This window comes from Lissotriton helveticus, chromosome 3_1 (assembly GCF_964261635.1).
Source record: "Lissotriton helveticus chromosome 3_1, aLisHel1.1, whole genome shotgun sequence".
Classification (NCBI taxonomy): domain Eukaryota; kingdom Metazoa; phylum Chordata; class Amphibia; order Caudata; family Salamandridae; genus Lissotriton; species Lissotriton helveticus.
In genome coordinates, this window is record NC_136061.1 from 1,777,587,477 (window position 1) to 1,777,606,639 (window position 19,163).

A 19,163-nucleotide genomic window follows, 5' to 3' on the forward strand; every position below is an offset into this window, starting at 1 on the left:
TGATATGACATTCTTTCTTGCCTGGTCCTTAAAATTATAAAGGAAACAGTTCAATTGATGCACAATTGTTGAAAGATGAAATCTGTTAGCGGCCCTGTCCATAATATTATTAAATCCTCTGATATCCTTCGGAGGCGAGTCTGAAGGATGATGAGGCGTTGGGGATGGCTTTGGTGCTATGTAGTCATCCCTCATCAGCAGGTGGAGGAGGGTCTGGTATCTCTCCTCCTTCCTGCTCATCCTCAGATGTAGTATGGGCCTCTCTGGGAAGAGGCGGAGCCATGGGACACAGTGCCAACCCATGGATGGGAGGTGGTAGAAGTAGCGGTGTCTGAGGAGCTACCTGCAGAGGTGGAGGAGCTACAACATTATACTCTTGAGGAGGAAACCTTCTTGTATAATCCACCAGCATATTCTGAAGGTCTAGAATTAATGCTGGAGGTAATTGTGCAGGCTGCTGCCTAGGCTGTTCAAAATATTTGTATTGTTGGTACTGAGCAGGAGGGGCCAGATAATGCTGGTGATACTACTCTTCATCATCATAGTCATCATCCTCCTCTTGATATTTAACGTTCAGTTCTGAAGGACTACGTGCCACTTGAAACTGGCCTTCATCCTCATCCGAATCTTCTACATCCAACAGATGGCTGGGAGGTAGAAGAGAAATGTTTTGTGCCCTGAATTGACTTTGCACAGATTGATGGAACGGTGTTGACGGACCTGCATAACAAACTGGATGTTTTGAGGTTAGTGCCATCGTTGATGGAGAAATTCTCGTCGTCGACGGTAAGCCAGTGATAGTCACGGTACTACCACAGATGGTGGATTGTCAGCAATGGGAAACCACAAACTCCAGACTGAATCTGGGATGAGGGAACCAGAGGCACTGGGTGCTAGGAGCTGGCAGCCTCCAACAGAAACTGTTTAACACAATGAAGCCGTTCCCAGTAAGGTGTCGCTAGTGCTAATCAATCTGTGAGTGCAGGCATCTCACAAAAAGTGAAGGACTGGTCTCACACACCACCCGGTGTCATGCTTCATCATTAACCAGTCCTCGCCCTCTAAAAACTTGGTTTGATAGAGGGCAGGTATACACCTGACAACAGGGATGCACTTCTAAACTAAGTGGGGGCCCATAAAGAAAGATAGTGAGGTTAAAAAGCCATTAAAGATGTCAAATTGTATTTTAATATTGCTGGCATCTGTATGGTAATTAAAACAAAGTGATCAGTGTAATGGGGATATTAATGTCCCCCCATCGATATCAATAGGGTTGACATGTTTCTGCCAAATGGCCCAATTGGGTCCGTGGCATTCATCAGGACCAAAACAAACAGGTAAACTGCGGGCTCCACTCTTACCAGACTGTGGTGAGAGGATTTCCACTCAGTGGGGTGATATAGATCACACTCCACCGTGATATGGCTTGTATCTGAAGCCCTATAGTTGGGACACGGTGCCCCATAGGAGGGTGAAGGCAGGAGACCCCTTAGGTCAAGCGTGATACGTGACGTGATCTCCGCCTCTGTGCCTATGTCAGTGCTCCAACGCTCCTTCGAGCCCGAACCCGCTCACCCCCCCCCACCAAGTCCACCCCCCCATTTGGTTGTCCAATGTAGCAATACAAAGGGACAGAGAATTTGAACAACTACCTTGTTCTAAACTATTTGGAACAACATACTCTGCCACAGGGAATTGAACAGTATCCTATGTAGTACACTGCATAAATACATTCACTTTCTGAGCACTGTGTCGTCTGCACTATCTTCACTCAAGTCACGATTTTTACTAAACATGAATTGGTACAATACAATTTTTACAGAAACTGTTTGTCCTGTGCTTTTTTCTAAATTCATTTAGGAATCAATCATGTCAATTAGATTGTGTATTCCACTATTGTTGTGGTAATAAGTATTGATCCTGATCCTGTGGATAGTGCACAAGTCAAGGGTATACGAGGGTAGACTGCGTCTAGCCACTATTTTCAGAGGGTGGGCCCCACAGAAACATGCTAAATTTGTCCTGGTGTAATTTTCAAACACCAGAACACTTTCAGCAGCGCCTGCACGTTGTCTTATTTCTTTCCGAGCAGCAAAGTGCATGCAGGGAGGGACTTATCAGATTCCAGCTGGGCCCATAAAGAAGGCCTAAGTTAAGGGGCCATCAGGCCTCCCTTTGGTCGGAGTATCCTGACTGGGAGTTATAGAGAGCCTCACACCTAGATGCAATAGAGAGAAAACAAAGGATCAGAGCTTGTTATCACTTCATTGGTACTTAAGAGAGGCATGTTTTACACTTTGTTCAGTCCCTGTGTATAAGAGATATGCATACACTAAGTATATCAGATCTGTTGGTCTGTCCCAGTATTTACCAAAAAATTTAAATACCGCTATTTTGTTTTATTCTTTTTGTAGCGCTTTAGCACTACTCATCCCAATGCATGGTGTCAGAGCGTTTTACATCACACGTACACATTATACATGGACAATAAATCATATGTTGGTAAATCAATGTACAGGATGTGTTACGTAAGACAGTAAGGGTTACAAGGTGTAGGAGTAACATGTCCTTCACAGCTCACTGTGCTATATTAGAAGGATTAAAATTCATGAACTGCAAGTAACAAAAGGATCTCTGTGTTAAAAGCAGTAACCCACTTACCCATTTACATAAAATTTAAATAAAATCTGTCATCTGAGTGTTACATAATGTGCTTTGCAGGAGATATATTAACTCTCTATGCTACTTTGATTCAAAACTGGGACTTGACAAAATACAGATTTCTCCAGGAAACACGTTATTATCCACAGTTCTTTTACCATTATTATTATTATTATTATTCCCCAAGATTTAGCTGGCACACAAAGATCTCTGCAGCATGTGCCTTAACCCCATAAAATATTTTAAAATACAGACTTTGCAACCAATTAAGCAGAACAGATTTACTGCTAGGTTTCTTCTGGTTGCCAATTTCTTTGTGACAGTAAAAAAAAAAAAAAAATTATAAGTTGAGGCCCAGATTTTGCGCCAGGGTGATATCAATTTTTTGGCACAACCCCAAAGCAAAATCTAATTTGTTAAATATTGTAATGCACTAAAATGTGCTCATGCTACACCTGAAACACATATGTGAAGTTTTAAGATCGGAGGTCCCTTCCTCTGAGGTTATGTGTTGTGATGTTACCCGCCGTGGTGTCATGCACTATGATGTCCCGCGTCATGATGTCACTTGCATACTGCCTAACTTGGTTAGTCTCGCAACTTTTTTTTTTTTTTTTAGGATTTGTGCTCTGCCCATGGGCATATAGGGTCGTCTTTGTTACATATATTTCTAGTTACTTCCGCTGTATTTTTGTGGTAAACTTCAGTTTTTACTAGCATTTTGATGCCTTTTAGTGCTCGATTATTGTCCACCGTTGGTAAGCTACCAGCTGCAGTGCCATTCTGATGCATTATTAACCTTGAACACCACTTTGAAGATCTTAAACAAGCACTACCTTTCATGAAGAAGCACTCTGCGATTAGCATTCTGTTTTATTGCTTGGTCTTGTGCTCATCACTGCTTTGCCTTGTGAATTAGCACCGTGGTTTCGAGGACCTCTGGGGGTCCGCAAAGCCTACTCAGGGGGTCAGCAATGGCTTTACGAAATTAAATAACACTAAAACTATTAATATAAAGTTAAGTATAAATAAAGTAGCAACATTGAAAATGTAAAAAACTGTCTATATTGGATTGTGAACCATACAATATATTTGAGCATTTGTGTTTGGTCTACTGTTTTTGTACTTCGTGCATTGTTTTGAGGTTCAAAATGTCGAAATTGCCTAGGCCGATGGCCCCCGGTTTCCAATAATTTCTCAGTGAGGATTCCTGGATTCCAGTAATGGTTCAGTGGAGATCCACATAAATCCAAAGGTTAAGAAGAACTGAATTAGAAGGTACAGAGTCAAATTGAAAGTTTATCTTTCTATTACCCATCTGACATACACCAACGTCAGTTAATCCTTAATGTGTCTTGTCTCGGATTACAAATTGGCCTACTCAATGTCTTCTCTCTTTTTGCAATCTTTATTTTATTGGTTATAAGTAGACAATACAAATCAAGCAAAAAAACGGCTTTATTTCCAATCATGACGCACTTACATTTTAAAAAGTTAAATTTGCATGCAATTATTGTTGTTGGCAATTAGAGAGGATGAGGATGAAAACCAGCTCAGTCAAAGCCAACAGGTTTGACTTTTGCACTCGAACACCGACTAGAGCAATATCAAAATTACTGCTGCAGTGCAAATAGCTTAAAACAAGCACTGGTAAACCCAATAGGTCCCACCTACATAAGAGTTATTGGATTTTTCAAGATCATTTAGCCATGTTGTACAGCAGCACGGCTGCTGTGCAGCATTGCTCAAAGTTGGAAGAAAATAAAGTGCTATGATGTGACCAGCACTGGCCGCGTCGTAGCATTTTCTTTTTCTGGCAGGGGATGGAGAGGGAAAGTAACTATGCGGGAGTGGGCAAGCAACAACAATGTGGGAGGGTTGGGAAAGGGACGGGAGCAACAAGAACACAGTTTACGGGGCAAGCAAGCAACAATGTCAGAGTTGAGCAGGAGGGTTGCTGCAAGCAAGCAACAATGAGGGAGTTGGGCAGGTGGAACGGGGTAAGCAAGCAACAGGTTGGAGGGTTGGACGGGGTAAGCAACAACGCAAGAGTGGGTGGGTGGCACAGGGCAAGCAAGGAACGCAGGAGTCGGCGGGACAGGGCAAGCAAGCAACATGGGAGTGGGGCAGGACATGTGAACAAAAACAAACACAAATTCCAGTAAAAATAGCATTTGCAAAACAAATAAAGTGCTTATATGTCTGCGGCTATAGTGCCGTCCCTGAGGATATAAATGCAAGGTAAAGCATGTTAGCGCAGAGAGGCGGCAGATCTGACCAACACACACACTCCCACAAAGTGCTTCAATAAAAAGAATAAAGGAGCTCCCACAACACAAGCAGTGAAAGGACACTCACCCAGGATCAGTACTTGGGCCATGCTCCACAGAAGGGACAAACATACAAAGAAGTGAAGCCAGCACTCGCTGACCAAATTGAAGCAAGGAAACTAGAGTGTTGAAGCCAACCAATGGTAAGCAACGGCAATGCTCTTAGCCCCTTTTAAGTAAACATGCATAAGCTGTGTCAGGCGAGATTTAAAAAGGATTGATTTGTGTATGGATGAGATTAAGAATTAAATGTGTAATGACAGAATTTACTGTCATTACACTGCCCCTCATGCATTCACATGGTTCAGAAAGACACACCCAAGCAACTAAGGAAAAGGTGAAACTAATACTCGTGTGGGCTGATGAAAGCAGTGATTAACAATGTCTCAACCTAATGACTGAAGGAGGCGGACTCGATGACCTGGAGAGTATTTATAGATATAGTACATTTACCAGTGCAATTAAACGTCAAACCTAAAAAGAGTAAAGGAGAATTAACATGTATATGTGCATATAATTTAAGAAAGGAGGACCAAAAATGTCATATTTGTTTGAAAGATTTAGCCGACAACACACAATCAAGTGTTCTAAATCTCACCTAAATTTCACCGTTCTCATTTAATACTTAAGAGAAGCTTCCAGTCTCGGAATAATTAGCTTTTGGCCAGTATCGTTTCCTTGACCCTAGGAGCACGTCATTACTGACAGTACATCAGCATCAAGTGCTCTAATCACTTATGATCATGAACCCAAGCTGCTCTGGCATCACAGTACCAGAATCAGCAGCTGATGCCATCAGTCGGCGCCAACTAGCATCATAATCTACACTGTCTATTGCAGCCTCACAATCCGTAGTGCATGGTTTGACGCCACGATACTACTTCCACACTAGAGGTAAACTTGACTTAATTTCATAACATTTTATCTAACTTGGCAGGTTGTGTATTGCCTTCACTGGGGTAAACCATGCCACCAAAAGCAGCAGGGTCATAGATTAGCTCACCTTGCCGAAGGATCCTTGTCCGAGCACTTTCAAAAGCTCAAACTGGGAGGGGTCCGCCTTCTCTGAGCCTTCTTTCACGTGATGGGTGATGTTAAACTCTTTAATATCGCCCTCATCCTGAAATAAATGAATAAAAGTTGTAAAAATCCAGGCACTTTATTTGTGGGATGGTCAAATCATTCCCCACACAGATACTGTTCAATCCATTTTCTGAAACTGTCTTACAAGTGTTTGCTAACAACCTTCATAAAATCTCGCCTGTGAAACAATTCTGTAATTTGGTGTAAGGACTTCTGTAAGGATCTGTATTAACACTCACATGGCTTATTGGCAGACTGGTTTAGGACACAACCACAGAATTAGGCAGCTTTTTCCCGGTGGCACCCATGTACCTGGTTCTCTTGTCAAATGGAGAGGAAATGAATGAAGAGATTGTATAGGAGAATACTGTGTGGGAAAACTCAATGTGCCCAAATATTGTAGCCTAAATATCTATACCAGATCAAAACCTCCTAAGAGCCAGAATTAGCACCAAGTCTGGTGAAGTTACACTCAAACAATTGTTTTCTAGGTGTGAACCACTGTGTCGCTTCTCTTGCATTAAACAAGTACACTTTACATGAAAATGCCCAAGATTAAATTCACAAATACAGAAGTAAACTCAATTCAGAGTTTTGAGAAGGAGAAATCACAGGTCATGGAATTGGCAGTCAAAATCACAATAAAGAAACTAGAAATCTCCAGTTGGAAAGAAATAACTGACAACATATTTAATATAAAAAAATGACAATTCAGAGCAGATCCAAAATATTCAATTTGCACTTCAAGAATAACTAATTCAGATTAAATCACAACTCAAACAGAAGTCAAACCTATGCGAATACGAAGAAAACACTAGGGGAAAAACAGTAAATACACTACAAGAAGGGCTATTCAGATTAAACGGCGAGCCAAGACTTTTCTAGAGTATCACCAAAAGAAGGTTGGATAAAGCTCAAAGGGCCAGATGCATCAAAGGGTTTTGCCCATTCTGTGTCTATGGGAAAATGTGTTCATGCATATAAATGTACAAGTTAAGGGGCCAAGCCCAACTATATATTACATGCTAATTTCTGGCTCCCAGTTACTTTTGCCCCTCCAATTCCCCCCACAGCACTGTGAACAAAACTCTCCCACCTCTCCTTATACACAAATAGCATTTTGTAAATGATCTTCTATCAATCCCACTTTTATATATAGCGTTCTGCTGTTTTTTAGTAGGGTTTGTACTTCAGCAATTCCAGTACATAACCCAGCTACACAAAGTTCAACCAGGGAAACAAAAACTCCACATCTACACAGGAGCTCGGCATCAAGCTTAATCAGGATCAGAACAACTCTCCTGAGTTCTATACTACAACCATCCAATTCCCAAAAACATATCGAGTACAGTTCCCGACACGTATTTTGCTTCTTTTTGGGGGGGGGGGGATCTCTTCAAACAATTGTGACACAGCAGGTTGGAAAACAGTACAAGTAACTGTTCACTAACAGACTCTCTTGCAAAGGATAATCTTCCCTTGGTGCACTGTCCAACTTCAGGCCTTAGGAAATCACAGTGGATACTTAAAAACACAATCAAATAGGAAACACGCCATCAAGTAGAAAATCACTTACAGATTCAGATCATGAATTAAATAGCCCTTTAATTGGTTTATTGGCATGAAATTATTGCCATACAGTTCATGTTTCATTAATTCATTATATGCAGTTGTTTGATATATTAGTCGTAGCACAACAAATATATATTGGTTAACAGTTAGATCACCCACAACAGAACAAGGCAAATCTAAATTATTGAGGTTTTATGTCACTATTTCAAATCGGACTAAAAATAAACTTACTGTAAACTAAGTCAAACCAGTCGTGGTCCATAAGGCAAAATAGACCTCAATATGTAATGTACCCCGCTAGGAATAATTTAAGAAAAATTAGCTGCCAGTTGTAATCTGAGCAAACTTAAAGTTGGATGCAAAATGGGTAAAATGGCAACCACAGAAAGAAGGGGCTGCCAGAAATCATCTGCTACTTGATAACTTAGTCTTGCACTCGTGATTGCATGTAAAGGAAAAACTAAAGAATCCAATGATCGTATACAAAGGGCCTTGACAAGTGCATAAAACAACTTATCTGCAAGGGTAGCAGCATACACAGAAAAACTCCTGTAAGAATAAAAGCCAGGTTATTTGGGGTCGGTGACGGCCCACTTCAAGGAATAATCACAACCCGGGTGAACCTCCCAAGTCACTAACTAACCTGAGCTCAACCCCCTGGTAGCTATGGCACAAAGCAGACTGGTTAAACTTAGGGCAATGTATAAAGTATTTATGCAGTATCATGACAGTAAAAGACAACACACCAAACAAGAATAATGAAATAAAGTGACAAATTCCAAAAGGGGTACTGGACATACAAATTGTTTAAGTTTTAAGTAGAAATAGAACCAAAAAGCATGAAGCATCAATGATAGTTTATTATCGCAGTAGATTGGGATCTAGGAGCAATGTCAGGCTGACCACAATAGAGTGCGGGTCATATACACGGACCGGTTTGTCCCAGTCAAAGAATATACCTTCTGACTGAATATTTAGTCCCAATCAACCACAGGAGTACACTACTAAAGCCCACCATGACCTCAGGGGAAGCATTTAGAGATTCACAGGGCATCAGGCAGAGGCCAACCGCAGGATCCAGTCCAGGACCAGCTGCCACTGGTCAGCTGCGCATTCCAGGAAAAGGCCTCTTGCTGTTTTTTGTCTCCATGTAGCCACTCAGGAGGTCAATTGTTCCCCTGTAGTCCACTTCACTTCTCTTCTCTGTTCTGGATAAATAAGGGAGCAGGTTCAGTGCTTCTGTTTGGTCACAGACAGCAGGTCCAGTATTCTGATCTGCAGCAGGTTCATTAGGGGTTCTGGAGTGGGTGCCAGGAGGTGCCACATTTATGCCTGTCACCATCTAGTGGAGGGGGTAACCCCTGGGCACTCCCTAACCAATCAAGTAAAATTACCCGGGCCCAAACTTACCCTTTTTTTAAGTTCCTGTTTGCCTTACTGCAAACAGACCGAAAATGCAATATGTCTGGGCATTTTCAAGATGGTGAATGTCTTTAGCCACACTAAACTTGGGCTCTGACGGTTGGGGGTATGAGGGGGAATGTAATCGGGAAAGCACTAGTGCTCTCCTATATCTAACACTAAAATCAGGTTTGCAGCAGGTACTGTACCCAGGATCCTACAGATCCAGACAGGAGTTCTACAAGAATTGCTGTTACATCTTGTTCTATACCTTTAAAGTGTGCCCTATGTCTTACATGTTGCTCATGCGACCTGTGAAGGATTTGACCATGTGACCACATGATGCCCACAGCATCCACTCTGAATATCCTGTGGGGTTCAGGGGAGTCATCTCTGCTCATCCATATCAGCCTACTATTTGATCCTGAGGGGAATTTCACACCTCATTTATGCCTCTTCGGGGTTCATCACTGGCTGCGCTACTGCTGGAGAGTGAGTGCAAATAAGCCCCTAGAACCTTCCGACAGGGAAAAGGTAACTCCTCAAAGGTTACTTTTTTCTTATTATTTATTAATAATCCAAGTTCAGCATTTAATTGGATTTTTAATAACTATCAAAAATTGTGGTTTAATTATTTTCTAGCTGGTCCTTTTCCAGAGATACAGTAATAGTATGTTAAGGCCTGCCACAGTGAAAATAACCTTTTTGTGCTGGTCACTGTAGTAACATGGTAATATTAATTTTTGACTTCTCACTTTTAAATACCATGCACACTGCTGAGCGGGCTACAAGGCTTACATAGGAGTAAATTACTATTTAAAGAGGAGGATTTTACCCATCGAAAATGGGTATTTTAACAGGTCACATTATAGGTTTTACAAGGTAGCAGTCAGGCTACAATGGTACACCAGAATGTTTTCTTTAGTCACTACTGGATGTCACATTATGTGCTGCTGTCCAAAGGTGACAGGTAACTTTTCTTGCATTTACACACCATATACCATGGCCTTATAAAAATATCACATATGCCATCAGGGATTAGCCAATTTCTCCATGTTTTAGAGTTGATATCACATACACTGGACATGAGTAGTGCCCAAGAGTGTAGTCTAAAAACCAGCAATAAAATGGGAACCAGCAAAAGGAGAAAAATCTGGGGTGACCTTTCTTTTCTGAGTGTTTTTCTACAGCCCCCAACTGAAGAAGGACTACAACGAAAGTGAATCAAAGAGCAGTGGGAAAATAGAAGGGGGGGGGGGGGAAATCAACCCCCAAAGCAATGAGGGGGTGGGGGACATGAAATCAAGCGGAGCATGGAAGAGAAGCTAGTACAAGAAAGCCTATTTACAGAACACTACAAACACGTACACTAATTGACTATTCCTGTGCCAACCCTATTGCTTTGGAGTCTGTTTTAATACAGTAACATCAAATTAGGATGAACACAGTACAATCATACTGTTGATTGATTTAGAAAGAGCAGTTAACATTAACATAGAAATGTATTCATTTGTAATGTTGAGAGACTCCAGATTCAGCACATAACATCCGAGTAACAGTACCACAGTTAGGTCCCATCACAACACAAGGTAATAGGCCAGAGTTACCGTGGGTACAGTGGAATATATATAGAACACTCTTAAAAACCATAGTGGGTCAGTCTGTAACACAAATGGTAAGGAAAAGTATAACAGTCGAAATAGGAAATTAGTTATGGAAACTCAGCCAATTTAACTGCAAACAATAGTTTACACAACATGTATAGTAAAAATAAAATAAAGATTGTGCAAAAAATCTATAATAATATTACCCATCCTGCCTGCATAATGTGCTAGGAAAAGTAAAATATGAACACAGTAGAAAATGTGAAAAACTAAAACATAGCGCGACAACAGACACCAGCAGAAAGCACACAGCTGCATGTGGTGAAAGAACAGCTGAGGCCCAAATCTTGCGCTGACAAGTGAAAGGTTCACGTGTGGACACAACAGAATAGGTAACTTGAAAGGGTTTCAGCTAAAGGCCAAATCATGTTCATCAAGCATGAAAATATGTATGGTTTTAGTACACGGGATCACCGACACACTTTGTGCTCCCCCCCATCCACTGCTGACACCAGAAGACCGCTGCATAGATCATTCCGCACCTTTTGATGAGGTAAGCAGACACTGTTTGCTAAAGTTCTGCCTGTGCACTGTGGGTGGGGAGCCCCGGGACTGCTGTCTTTTTAAAGTGAAGACAGAGTGAACTATGCTCCATATTCGTGTATTGAAGTGTTTCTTTTGGCAATGCTAAACGAAGATGTAAATCTAATATGTATAAGGTTGCAGGAAACATAAGGAAGATTGTGTATTGTGTGTATGTGTTGCACAAGTTAAGGAGCTATATAACTGGTTAACTTTATATTCCCAATATAACGTTGGAAGTGGTAAATGTGGGTAATTTGAATTTGGAAGGCACCAATATGTGTTACAATACTTGACACAGAGGGACAGCTGAAAAGCTGGTGTTGCTAAACTTTATCTCCAGATACGACCTGAACACTCAAATTACAGCCCTGAACCTAATGTCCTGAAGTCATTCCATGGTCTCAGACGCATGGTTTGAAAGGAATCCTTTCTCAGCATGGAGGGAAGTGACCAGGGGTTGCCATTTGTATTTACAGAGTAAAATAGAAAATAATGATTAAGGCGCTACATAGTTGGAACTTTATCAGTTGCGAGCAGGGAGCGACACGCATATGGACTATTACGGACGATGACCGTCTTCCTAGAGGCTTGGTACACTGCCTCCCCTCGTTTATTAGAACGAGTCTTCTAGCTCTCCTGCTGCTTGGAGTGACTATATGCTGCATTTTGGCAAGCTGATTTTTGCGTCTCATGGACACTTATGGAAAAGAGTAATATCCTTGAACCCCTTCTAAACAGAAGTAAAGGGTGATCGAATCAATAACATTTTCTTTATCTGGACACTGATTCTGAGCCTTGAGAAAGTCGTCAAACGACTAACACATGTCGGCTGTGTGTATGCTTCATCTACTTGCCAAAATACCAAGAACTGATCCACTTATGGTCAAGACTGTGTTATACTGTTTGCTTGTTGATTTCAAATTTTGAAATTAAAGTGTTTACTGACGAAATAAATAGTCAGTGGACTGTTTATTGTACTGTGCTCTGTTTAAATTCTAAATTTGAGGTTCTGGAGAAAGCTTTCTCCATGTACTGGGTAATACTGTTGGTGGTACAGTGTTTACATTGAGTACACCCTAAGACTGAGTTAGATTACGTTTGCAAACTCAACAGAGGTGCTGGCTATTTTCTTGAAACCATTGCCATCATTTGTATATAACATTGGAAGTTGTCAATGTGGGGAATTTGAAATTGGAAGGCTCCAATACGCGTTTCAATGCTTGATACAGAGAGACAGCTGGAAAGCTGGTGTGGCTAAACTTTACCCCCGATACGATCTGAACACTCAAATTACTGTCCTGGACCTAATGTCCAGAAGTCATTCCATGGTCTCAAGGTCACGCGGTTTAAACGGAATCCTCTCTCAGCAAGGAGGGAAGTGACCAGGTGTTCCTAACTTCACTTACTCTTTAGAATGGAATAACAGGATCATTTAGTAGAAGTGTTAAATATTTTTATGCTAATGGGGAGTGCGTGCGTGTATGAATGAAATGTTGCCACAGTATGATGTTGTGTAAAGTTGCCTGATTGGTAAGACACGCGTGATATTTTAATGTGCATCGCATAAATGGCAAGCCACTTCTTAAAATATTTTTAATGTGCATTGCATAAGTGGTAAGACAGAAAAGAGTTGATGAATTTTCCGATTCTGTAAATACTTGTGCACGTTTTTTAAAGAGCGATTATATTTGTCCAGAGAGATAAAAAGTTAAATTGTAGAAAGCATTAGAAATACGAATAATCACAGACTCCTTTGGCTCTTATACAAATTACTTTTCCACATGCTCAGAGAAAAATTACAACGATATACCCTAGAATGGTTTAAAGCCACCGAAAAGCAAATGCATCCCTGGCCAAAAGAAGGAACATTCAATGACAAAATAATTGAGCACATTACTACAAACCTTAGACTTAAACATGCAGGACACAAACTACAGACGAGAGAAGCTATTTTAGCTTCATGTCAAGTTTGAGATACATCTAAATACTCCCCAAAAGGTGATGCCACTAGTACCCGGTCTGTTCCCCCACCACCATACGATCTCATGAGCACATCTCCCAAGGTACCTAGTATCTATCCGCTGGTGCAGCTACAAGAAGCCGAAGTGGGATTTGAGAACCCTAGAATTGAGCCCTCCCCAATCTCCAAAAGCCATCCCTAGTGGCACCTCACAAACGCCAAAGCCAAAACATGCGCAAACACCTAGGCTGCAAACAACGGTAGGAACCTCAGTTTTCAAAACAACTAGAAGCGCAGTTTGTTTACTTCATTTAGATTACACCCCCCCCCAAAAGACATCCCTAGTGGCACCTCACAAACGCCAAAACATGCGCATACACCTAGGCTGCAAACAACGGTAGGTAACTCTCCGTTTTCAAAACAACTAGAAGCGCAGTTTGTTTACTTCATTTAGATTACCCCCCCCCCTCCCCACTCCCCCAAGAAGGATGAAAGTGAAGAGCAAAGTCTAGGAGATAGTGGTAACCAGTCACATATCAGCAACACTGAGTGTGTTGCAGAGAAGGGACACTACAGGAAGGGCACATAGAGAGTGGGTGTCTACACCACAGCAAAGAAAGGCAGAAGATGAAAGATGGAGTGGCTATGTGAATAGGGTTGTAAGTATGGCACAATGGCCAATATTTCAAGGAAGAGAAGAGGCACATAGAAGGACTGAAGGCATCTTACCACCTTGGCAGAAGGGGAGTGTAATAGCTACACCAGAAAGTGTTCAAGAATGGTTATCATGGAGAGAGAGTAGGAGAGATGCCACTGAAATAAGGGGAGAGGGATACCACAATGATCTGTCAGGACAGATGCAGGGAGGTTTTGGGAGAATAAACAGCTAATTGCCACATGTGAGTATTTCTGTTTTGGGAGCATTCAATTTGGATTGGCTTCATGTCTTCCACTGATCCACGGCTCTGAGAAGACTGAAAATGTATGAGTTTACAATATCTTTGGGGCTTTCCAGTTTAAGGAGCATTTGTGTGTCATCTTCATAGTTATAGCATGTTGGGTTAAATTGAGTGATCAGAGCCGATAAGAACTTCATCTAAATGTTGAAATGCATGGGTGAGATGATAAAGCCTTAAGGCAACCCTGCTTTTGTGAAGTACGGTTTGGATGAGACAAGGGGGGATAGGGGGGGGGGGGATGATGACATTAGTTCTGTTTTAAAGGTAGGATGTGATCCAGTAGAGAGCAGTCCCCTCTATGCCGGCTCTGTAGAGGCTTTGTATTAGAGTGTCATGGTCAACTGTGTCGAAGGCAGCTGAGAAGTCCAAGAGAAGTAGTGCAGCAACCCCGTTCTGGTCAACTGTGTTCTGGTCATCCCAGATGGCAACTAGGGTAGATTTTGTGCCTCTTCCCGGAGGACATCCTGCCTGGAAGTCTCAACGTATGGAATTTTCTCCAATGAATTGTGACATCTGGGTGAATGCAGCTCGTTATCAATTTTCCCAGGTAAGGTCCATTTGTAATCATCTGTAGTTGTAGGGCTTAAGCGGGTCCAGGTTTGTTTTCTTTAGTAATGGATGTATGTATGACTTTTTGAGATCTTCTGGAAATATTCCGGTAGTTAAGGAATTGATGAGAATTCTTCTTACTGGTGTGGCAGCAGAGGTAGTTAAAAGAATTTTCTTGAAGGTTTGTGGTGGACACGGGTCAGAAGGGTTGCCGGCAGGCCTGCTTGCTTTGTCCAGGTGCATAAATTCATTGTGTGATATTAGTTAGAAGGAATGGAGAGGCTGGGTTTGCATACTCTTCAAGTGTTTTTTTGCAAAAGGGTCAGTGCTGGTGGTTTTTCTTTGTTTCAAATAGGAGTCCAACGTGTCTGCTTTGGTTGTGTAATGAATTGGCAGTTTTTCTGTGAAATCTTGAGTAATGGGATGAGCTCCTTCTAGGCAAACTGGTTTACGAAATTTGGTGAGAATTTTATAGAATTATTTGCACATTTAGCATTTTTAATTATGTCTGAATAGTATTTTTTTATTAGCTTTTTGTTGATCGCGGGTTTTTTCTGTACATGAAGTTTGTCTTAATTGGTGTTTGTTTTGACCCATGGACATTGTAGCGTTCTAATTTGCTGTTTTATCCCTTTTATCTATGTATTCCTCCAAGGTGACTGTTTTCTTTTATCCTGTTGCATTGTTTTTAGTGTTATTAGGATATCAAAAGCTTCCTGTAGCCACTCAGTTTTTGAACTGAATGTACTGTGTCTAGATCTGTACTGGATGTTAATTGTATTTAAGTGTTCAAAACGGAGTTTGTTCCACAGTTGATAGGTGGATGCATGTAAGGTGGTTTTAGCTGTGTTGCTTTGTGTTTTATGTTAGAAAGCAAACAAATGGTGGTCTGACCTTGTGACTGGAGTCACTGCTTGAAAGGTAACTAACTAGTTCTGTATTCGCAAAAATGACATCAATGATGTGTCCAGCAATGTGTGTGGGTTTGTGGGTGATCTGATGTAGATTCAGTGCGTCTAGGGAAGTAATGATTGCTTTTGAATGTGGCATATTGGGTTTGTCAAACCAAATGTTTAGTCACCCAGGATACATAGCTTGGAGTGTAATGTTATAAGGTTTGAAACTGTGTCTAGAAGTGTGTCTGGGAATGAGACATTGTTAGGTGGAGTGGTGTAGGGCTGCATCTGGTGAAGAGGGCCTCACAACCTTGTATGGACACGTCATCAACTTTAGTGATATTTAATGTTTGCTTTAATATATCTGCTAGGCCACCTCCTCTTTTGCCTATATGATTTTGTATGATAGTTTGATAGCCTAGCGGAACAGCTTTATGCAGGACTGGAGCCATGTCATCTCCCAACCATGATTCAGTTATGAAGAGTAAGTCAGGTTGTGAGTCAGTGAGAAGGTCATATAAATGATGCTTGCTTTTATTTTTAGAGTTATCAAGCATTTATTAGTAGGCAGTTTAGAGAATGTGCTTTGAAGATGGTGTGCCTGTTTTGTAGACGAGTGGGTAGTAATTCATGGGCTTGTTGCAGGTGTGTCCTTAGTGCTGGAATTAGCTGTATGAGGATAGCAATAGCGTAGCTATTCTGTATCATATTCCTCATCCAGCAGGCTAAGAAGGTATTTTGATGGGTCTGAGTGTGTAGATGGTGGAGAAGAAATGCGTTACTTACCTGTAACAGCAGTTATCCAGTATTGGTGTCTTTCATGGATTCACATGCCTGAATCATTCCCCGTCGTCGAGACGGGAGCCTCCGGTACATAAAAAAGTAATGTCCTATAGACATACATAGAGAAAATAGGCCTAAGGGCCTCCCCTTAGTAGCCTTTCTTAGTCCTTATGTAAAAAGGACCAAACTCTCCCAGTCAGCCAATCAGCTCCGACCTCCCTCTAGAACCTTCCTGGGAGGAGCCTCAGTCCCTCAGATTTTCGTACGCACCCAGCTAGGTAGGCGTAATGTTGTCAGAGAGGGATGTGAGTCCTTCCCGGGGAGGCGGGAGGGTTGCATGTGAATCCATGAAAGACACCAATACTGGATAACTGCTGTTACAGGTAAGTAACGCATTTCTTATCCAGTATTAGGGGTGTCTTTCATGGATTCACATGCCTGAATCAGAATAGTTAGCAGTCAGATATGCACATTTGTGATGTAAATCAGTTCTGCAGTCATGTTAGACAATGCATATAACATCACATATAGTATCACAAGAGCAAGGAATGTGCATACCTGGATGGCGGGAAGTAGGAAGGCTCACCTCACTGAAAGAGATGGCGAAGCACCGCTTGACCCACTGCCATATCCTTCTGAAGTTCGATATCCAGGCAGTAGTGGCTGGAGAAAGTGTGCGGTGACTTCCAGGTCGCCGCTCTGCCAATGTCCAAGATTGGCACCCCCGCGAAGAGTGCTGCTGACGTGGACATCGTCCTGGTGGAATGTGCAGTGACCTGATCAGTCAAAGGCCGTCCGGCCTGGTCATGGCAGAATGCAATCGTTGATGAGATCCATCTTGAGATGCTTTGTTTCGTGAGGGACAGGCCCATTCTTGGTCTGCTGTATGTCACGAACAGTTGTGAAGAGTTTCTGAAAGTCTTAGACTTATCTAGGTAGAACCTGAGACATCTTTGAGATCTAAAGAATGTAGAGCCCTTCCTGCTGCGGTTGAAGGGTTCGCAAAGAAAGTTTGAAGGATTATTGGCCCATTGAGATGAAAGGCTGAAGGCACCTTTGGAATGAATTTTGGGTTCGGTCTCAGCACCATGCTAGCATTCCTGAACTGCATGTGCGGTTCCGAATGGACTAGCAGAAAAACTGCATGTGCGGTTCCTGAATGGACAGAGCTTGGAGCTCGCTCACTCTTCTGGATAGAAAACCGCCTGTAGCCCACTGACTCTTAGTGGGGATTGTTCACGAGACATACTTTGGGTCAGCTCCGTGTACTGGTTGAACGGATGTTTCATGAGCTTGGTAAGAACCACATTGAGATGCCAGGAGGTGGCAACATCCTTACTGGCGGGAAAGATCTATATAAACGTTTCAGAACTTGCTTAAGCAACCCGCTTGACCATAGCGATGGGCTCGTTTGAATTCTTTTATAACGAGATAGCACTGTTAAATGTACTGTAATGGATAGATAAGGCAATATTTGCACCAGTGATGTGGAGAAAAGCCTATTGCTGCGGTCGACACCGCAGACACAAAGCGCTTCCCTTTCCAGGAATATGTTCATGTGCTATCCGCACTTGCTCTGGCAAGAATGTCTACAGTCCTGTGGATTATTCCGATTGTGGAACTCTGAACTCAGTCTTGTGTCAGGGGTCAGGCGACCAACCAGAGAGACTTCAGACCCTGATGTCGAACTGCATTATCGATCATAGTAGCAGAGATAGATACTGCCGCCGGTGGATCGGCGGCTACAGGGATAGGTGGTGGAGTTCTGTGAACCAATGTCGCCTCGGCCCAATTGGGGCTATTAAAATCAGAATACAAGGCTCCACCAACCGTGTCTTGAGGACAATGGGAGCATCGGGAATGGTGGAAAGGCCTACGCAAAGACATTGCGCCATGCGGTTGGAAATGCGTTCCCTAGCCAATTACGGAAGTGTGGGCATCCGGCTTTCATTCACGTCGCAATTAGATCCATTTGCGGCGTGTTTTATCTGGAGAAGGTGGGGCCAATGATTTGTTGGTCCAGCTCCCTGTTACAATGGTTTCTGCCTGCTGAGCGCATAGGTGAGCCCATTGTTCGTCTTATTCTTGGTAGGCAATCTTGAAGGCCCAGGAAGACCGTCAGCAGTTCAGGCAGATTGATATGTAGTGTCTTCTCCATAGGAGACTACCTTCCGCATTTTGTGACGACGTGAGGAACCGCCGGAAGTAGGAGTGACAAGCCTTGAGACAGTTTTTGAGAGGATATTCCTCATTGTAGGACTCCGGCCATGTGAGGATTCTCTTTTATGTGGCAGGATGACCCTGTAGATTGTAACCACTGCTTCGATAGCGCCTCTTGTAGAGGTCTCGTTCGTAGTTGAGAGCGAGGAACCAGGAGGATACAATATCACTCTCTGATGGGAAAACCTTTGCTGACCGTGTGGCCAGGGTTATACCTAGGAAACTGATGTACCTAGGAAACTGATGTAGTGAGAAGGTTTCAGGACCGAATTTTCCTGATTGAGGATGAGATCCAGCATCGAAAACTGAACAGGCGTTGGGAGACCTGGACACGTCTTTTAAGGATGAAGCCTTGAGCAGGCAGTCCTTCAGATACCGAAGACTTGGTGTCCTAGTTATGTCGCTCCCAGGGAACTGTATTTCGTGAATATGTGTGGTGCAGACTTGAGCTCGAAAGGCAGAACGCGGAACCGTAAATGTCTGCCCACTACTGCAAATCGTAAGTACTTTTAGCGATTCCTGTGAAGTGGGATATGGAAGTAAACGTCCTGTTTGCTGGA

The 19,163-nt window shown here is 42.4% G+C and overlaps 1 protein-coding gene across 3 annotated transcripts in view; it reads right to left on the reverse strand.

Annotated features, from left to right (window-relative positions):
* The window catches only part of RPS6KA1 (ribosomal protein S6 kinase A1), an 844,361-nt gene that overhangs the window by 382,624 nt on the left and 442,574 nt on the right, over window positions 1-19,163 (reverse strand). For all 3 annotated transcript variants that reach the window (XM_078682639.1, XM_078682641.1, XM_078682640.1), the window contains one exon: window positions 5,995-6,111. In XM_078682639.1, coding sequence (XP_078538765.1) covers window positions 5,995-6,111 — 117 coding nt within the window. The remainder of the gene's footprint in view (window positions 1-5,994; window positions 6,112-19,163) is intronic.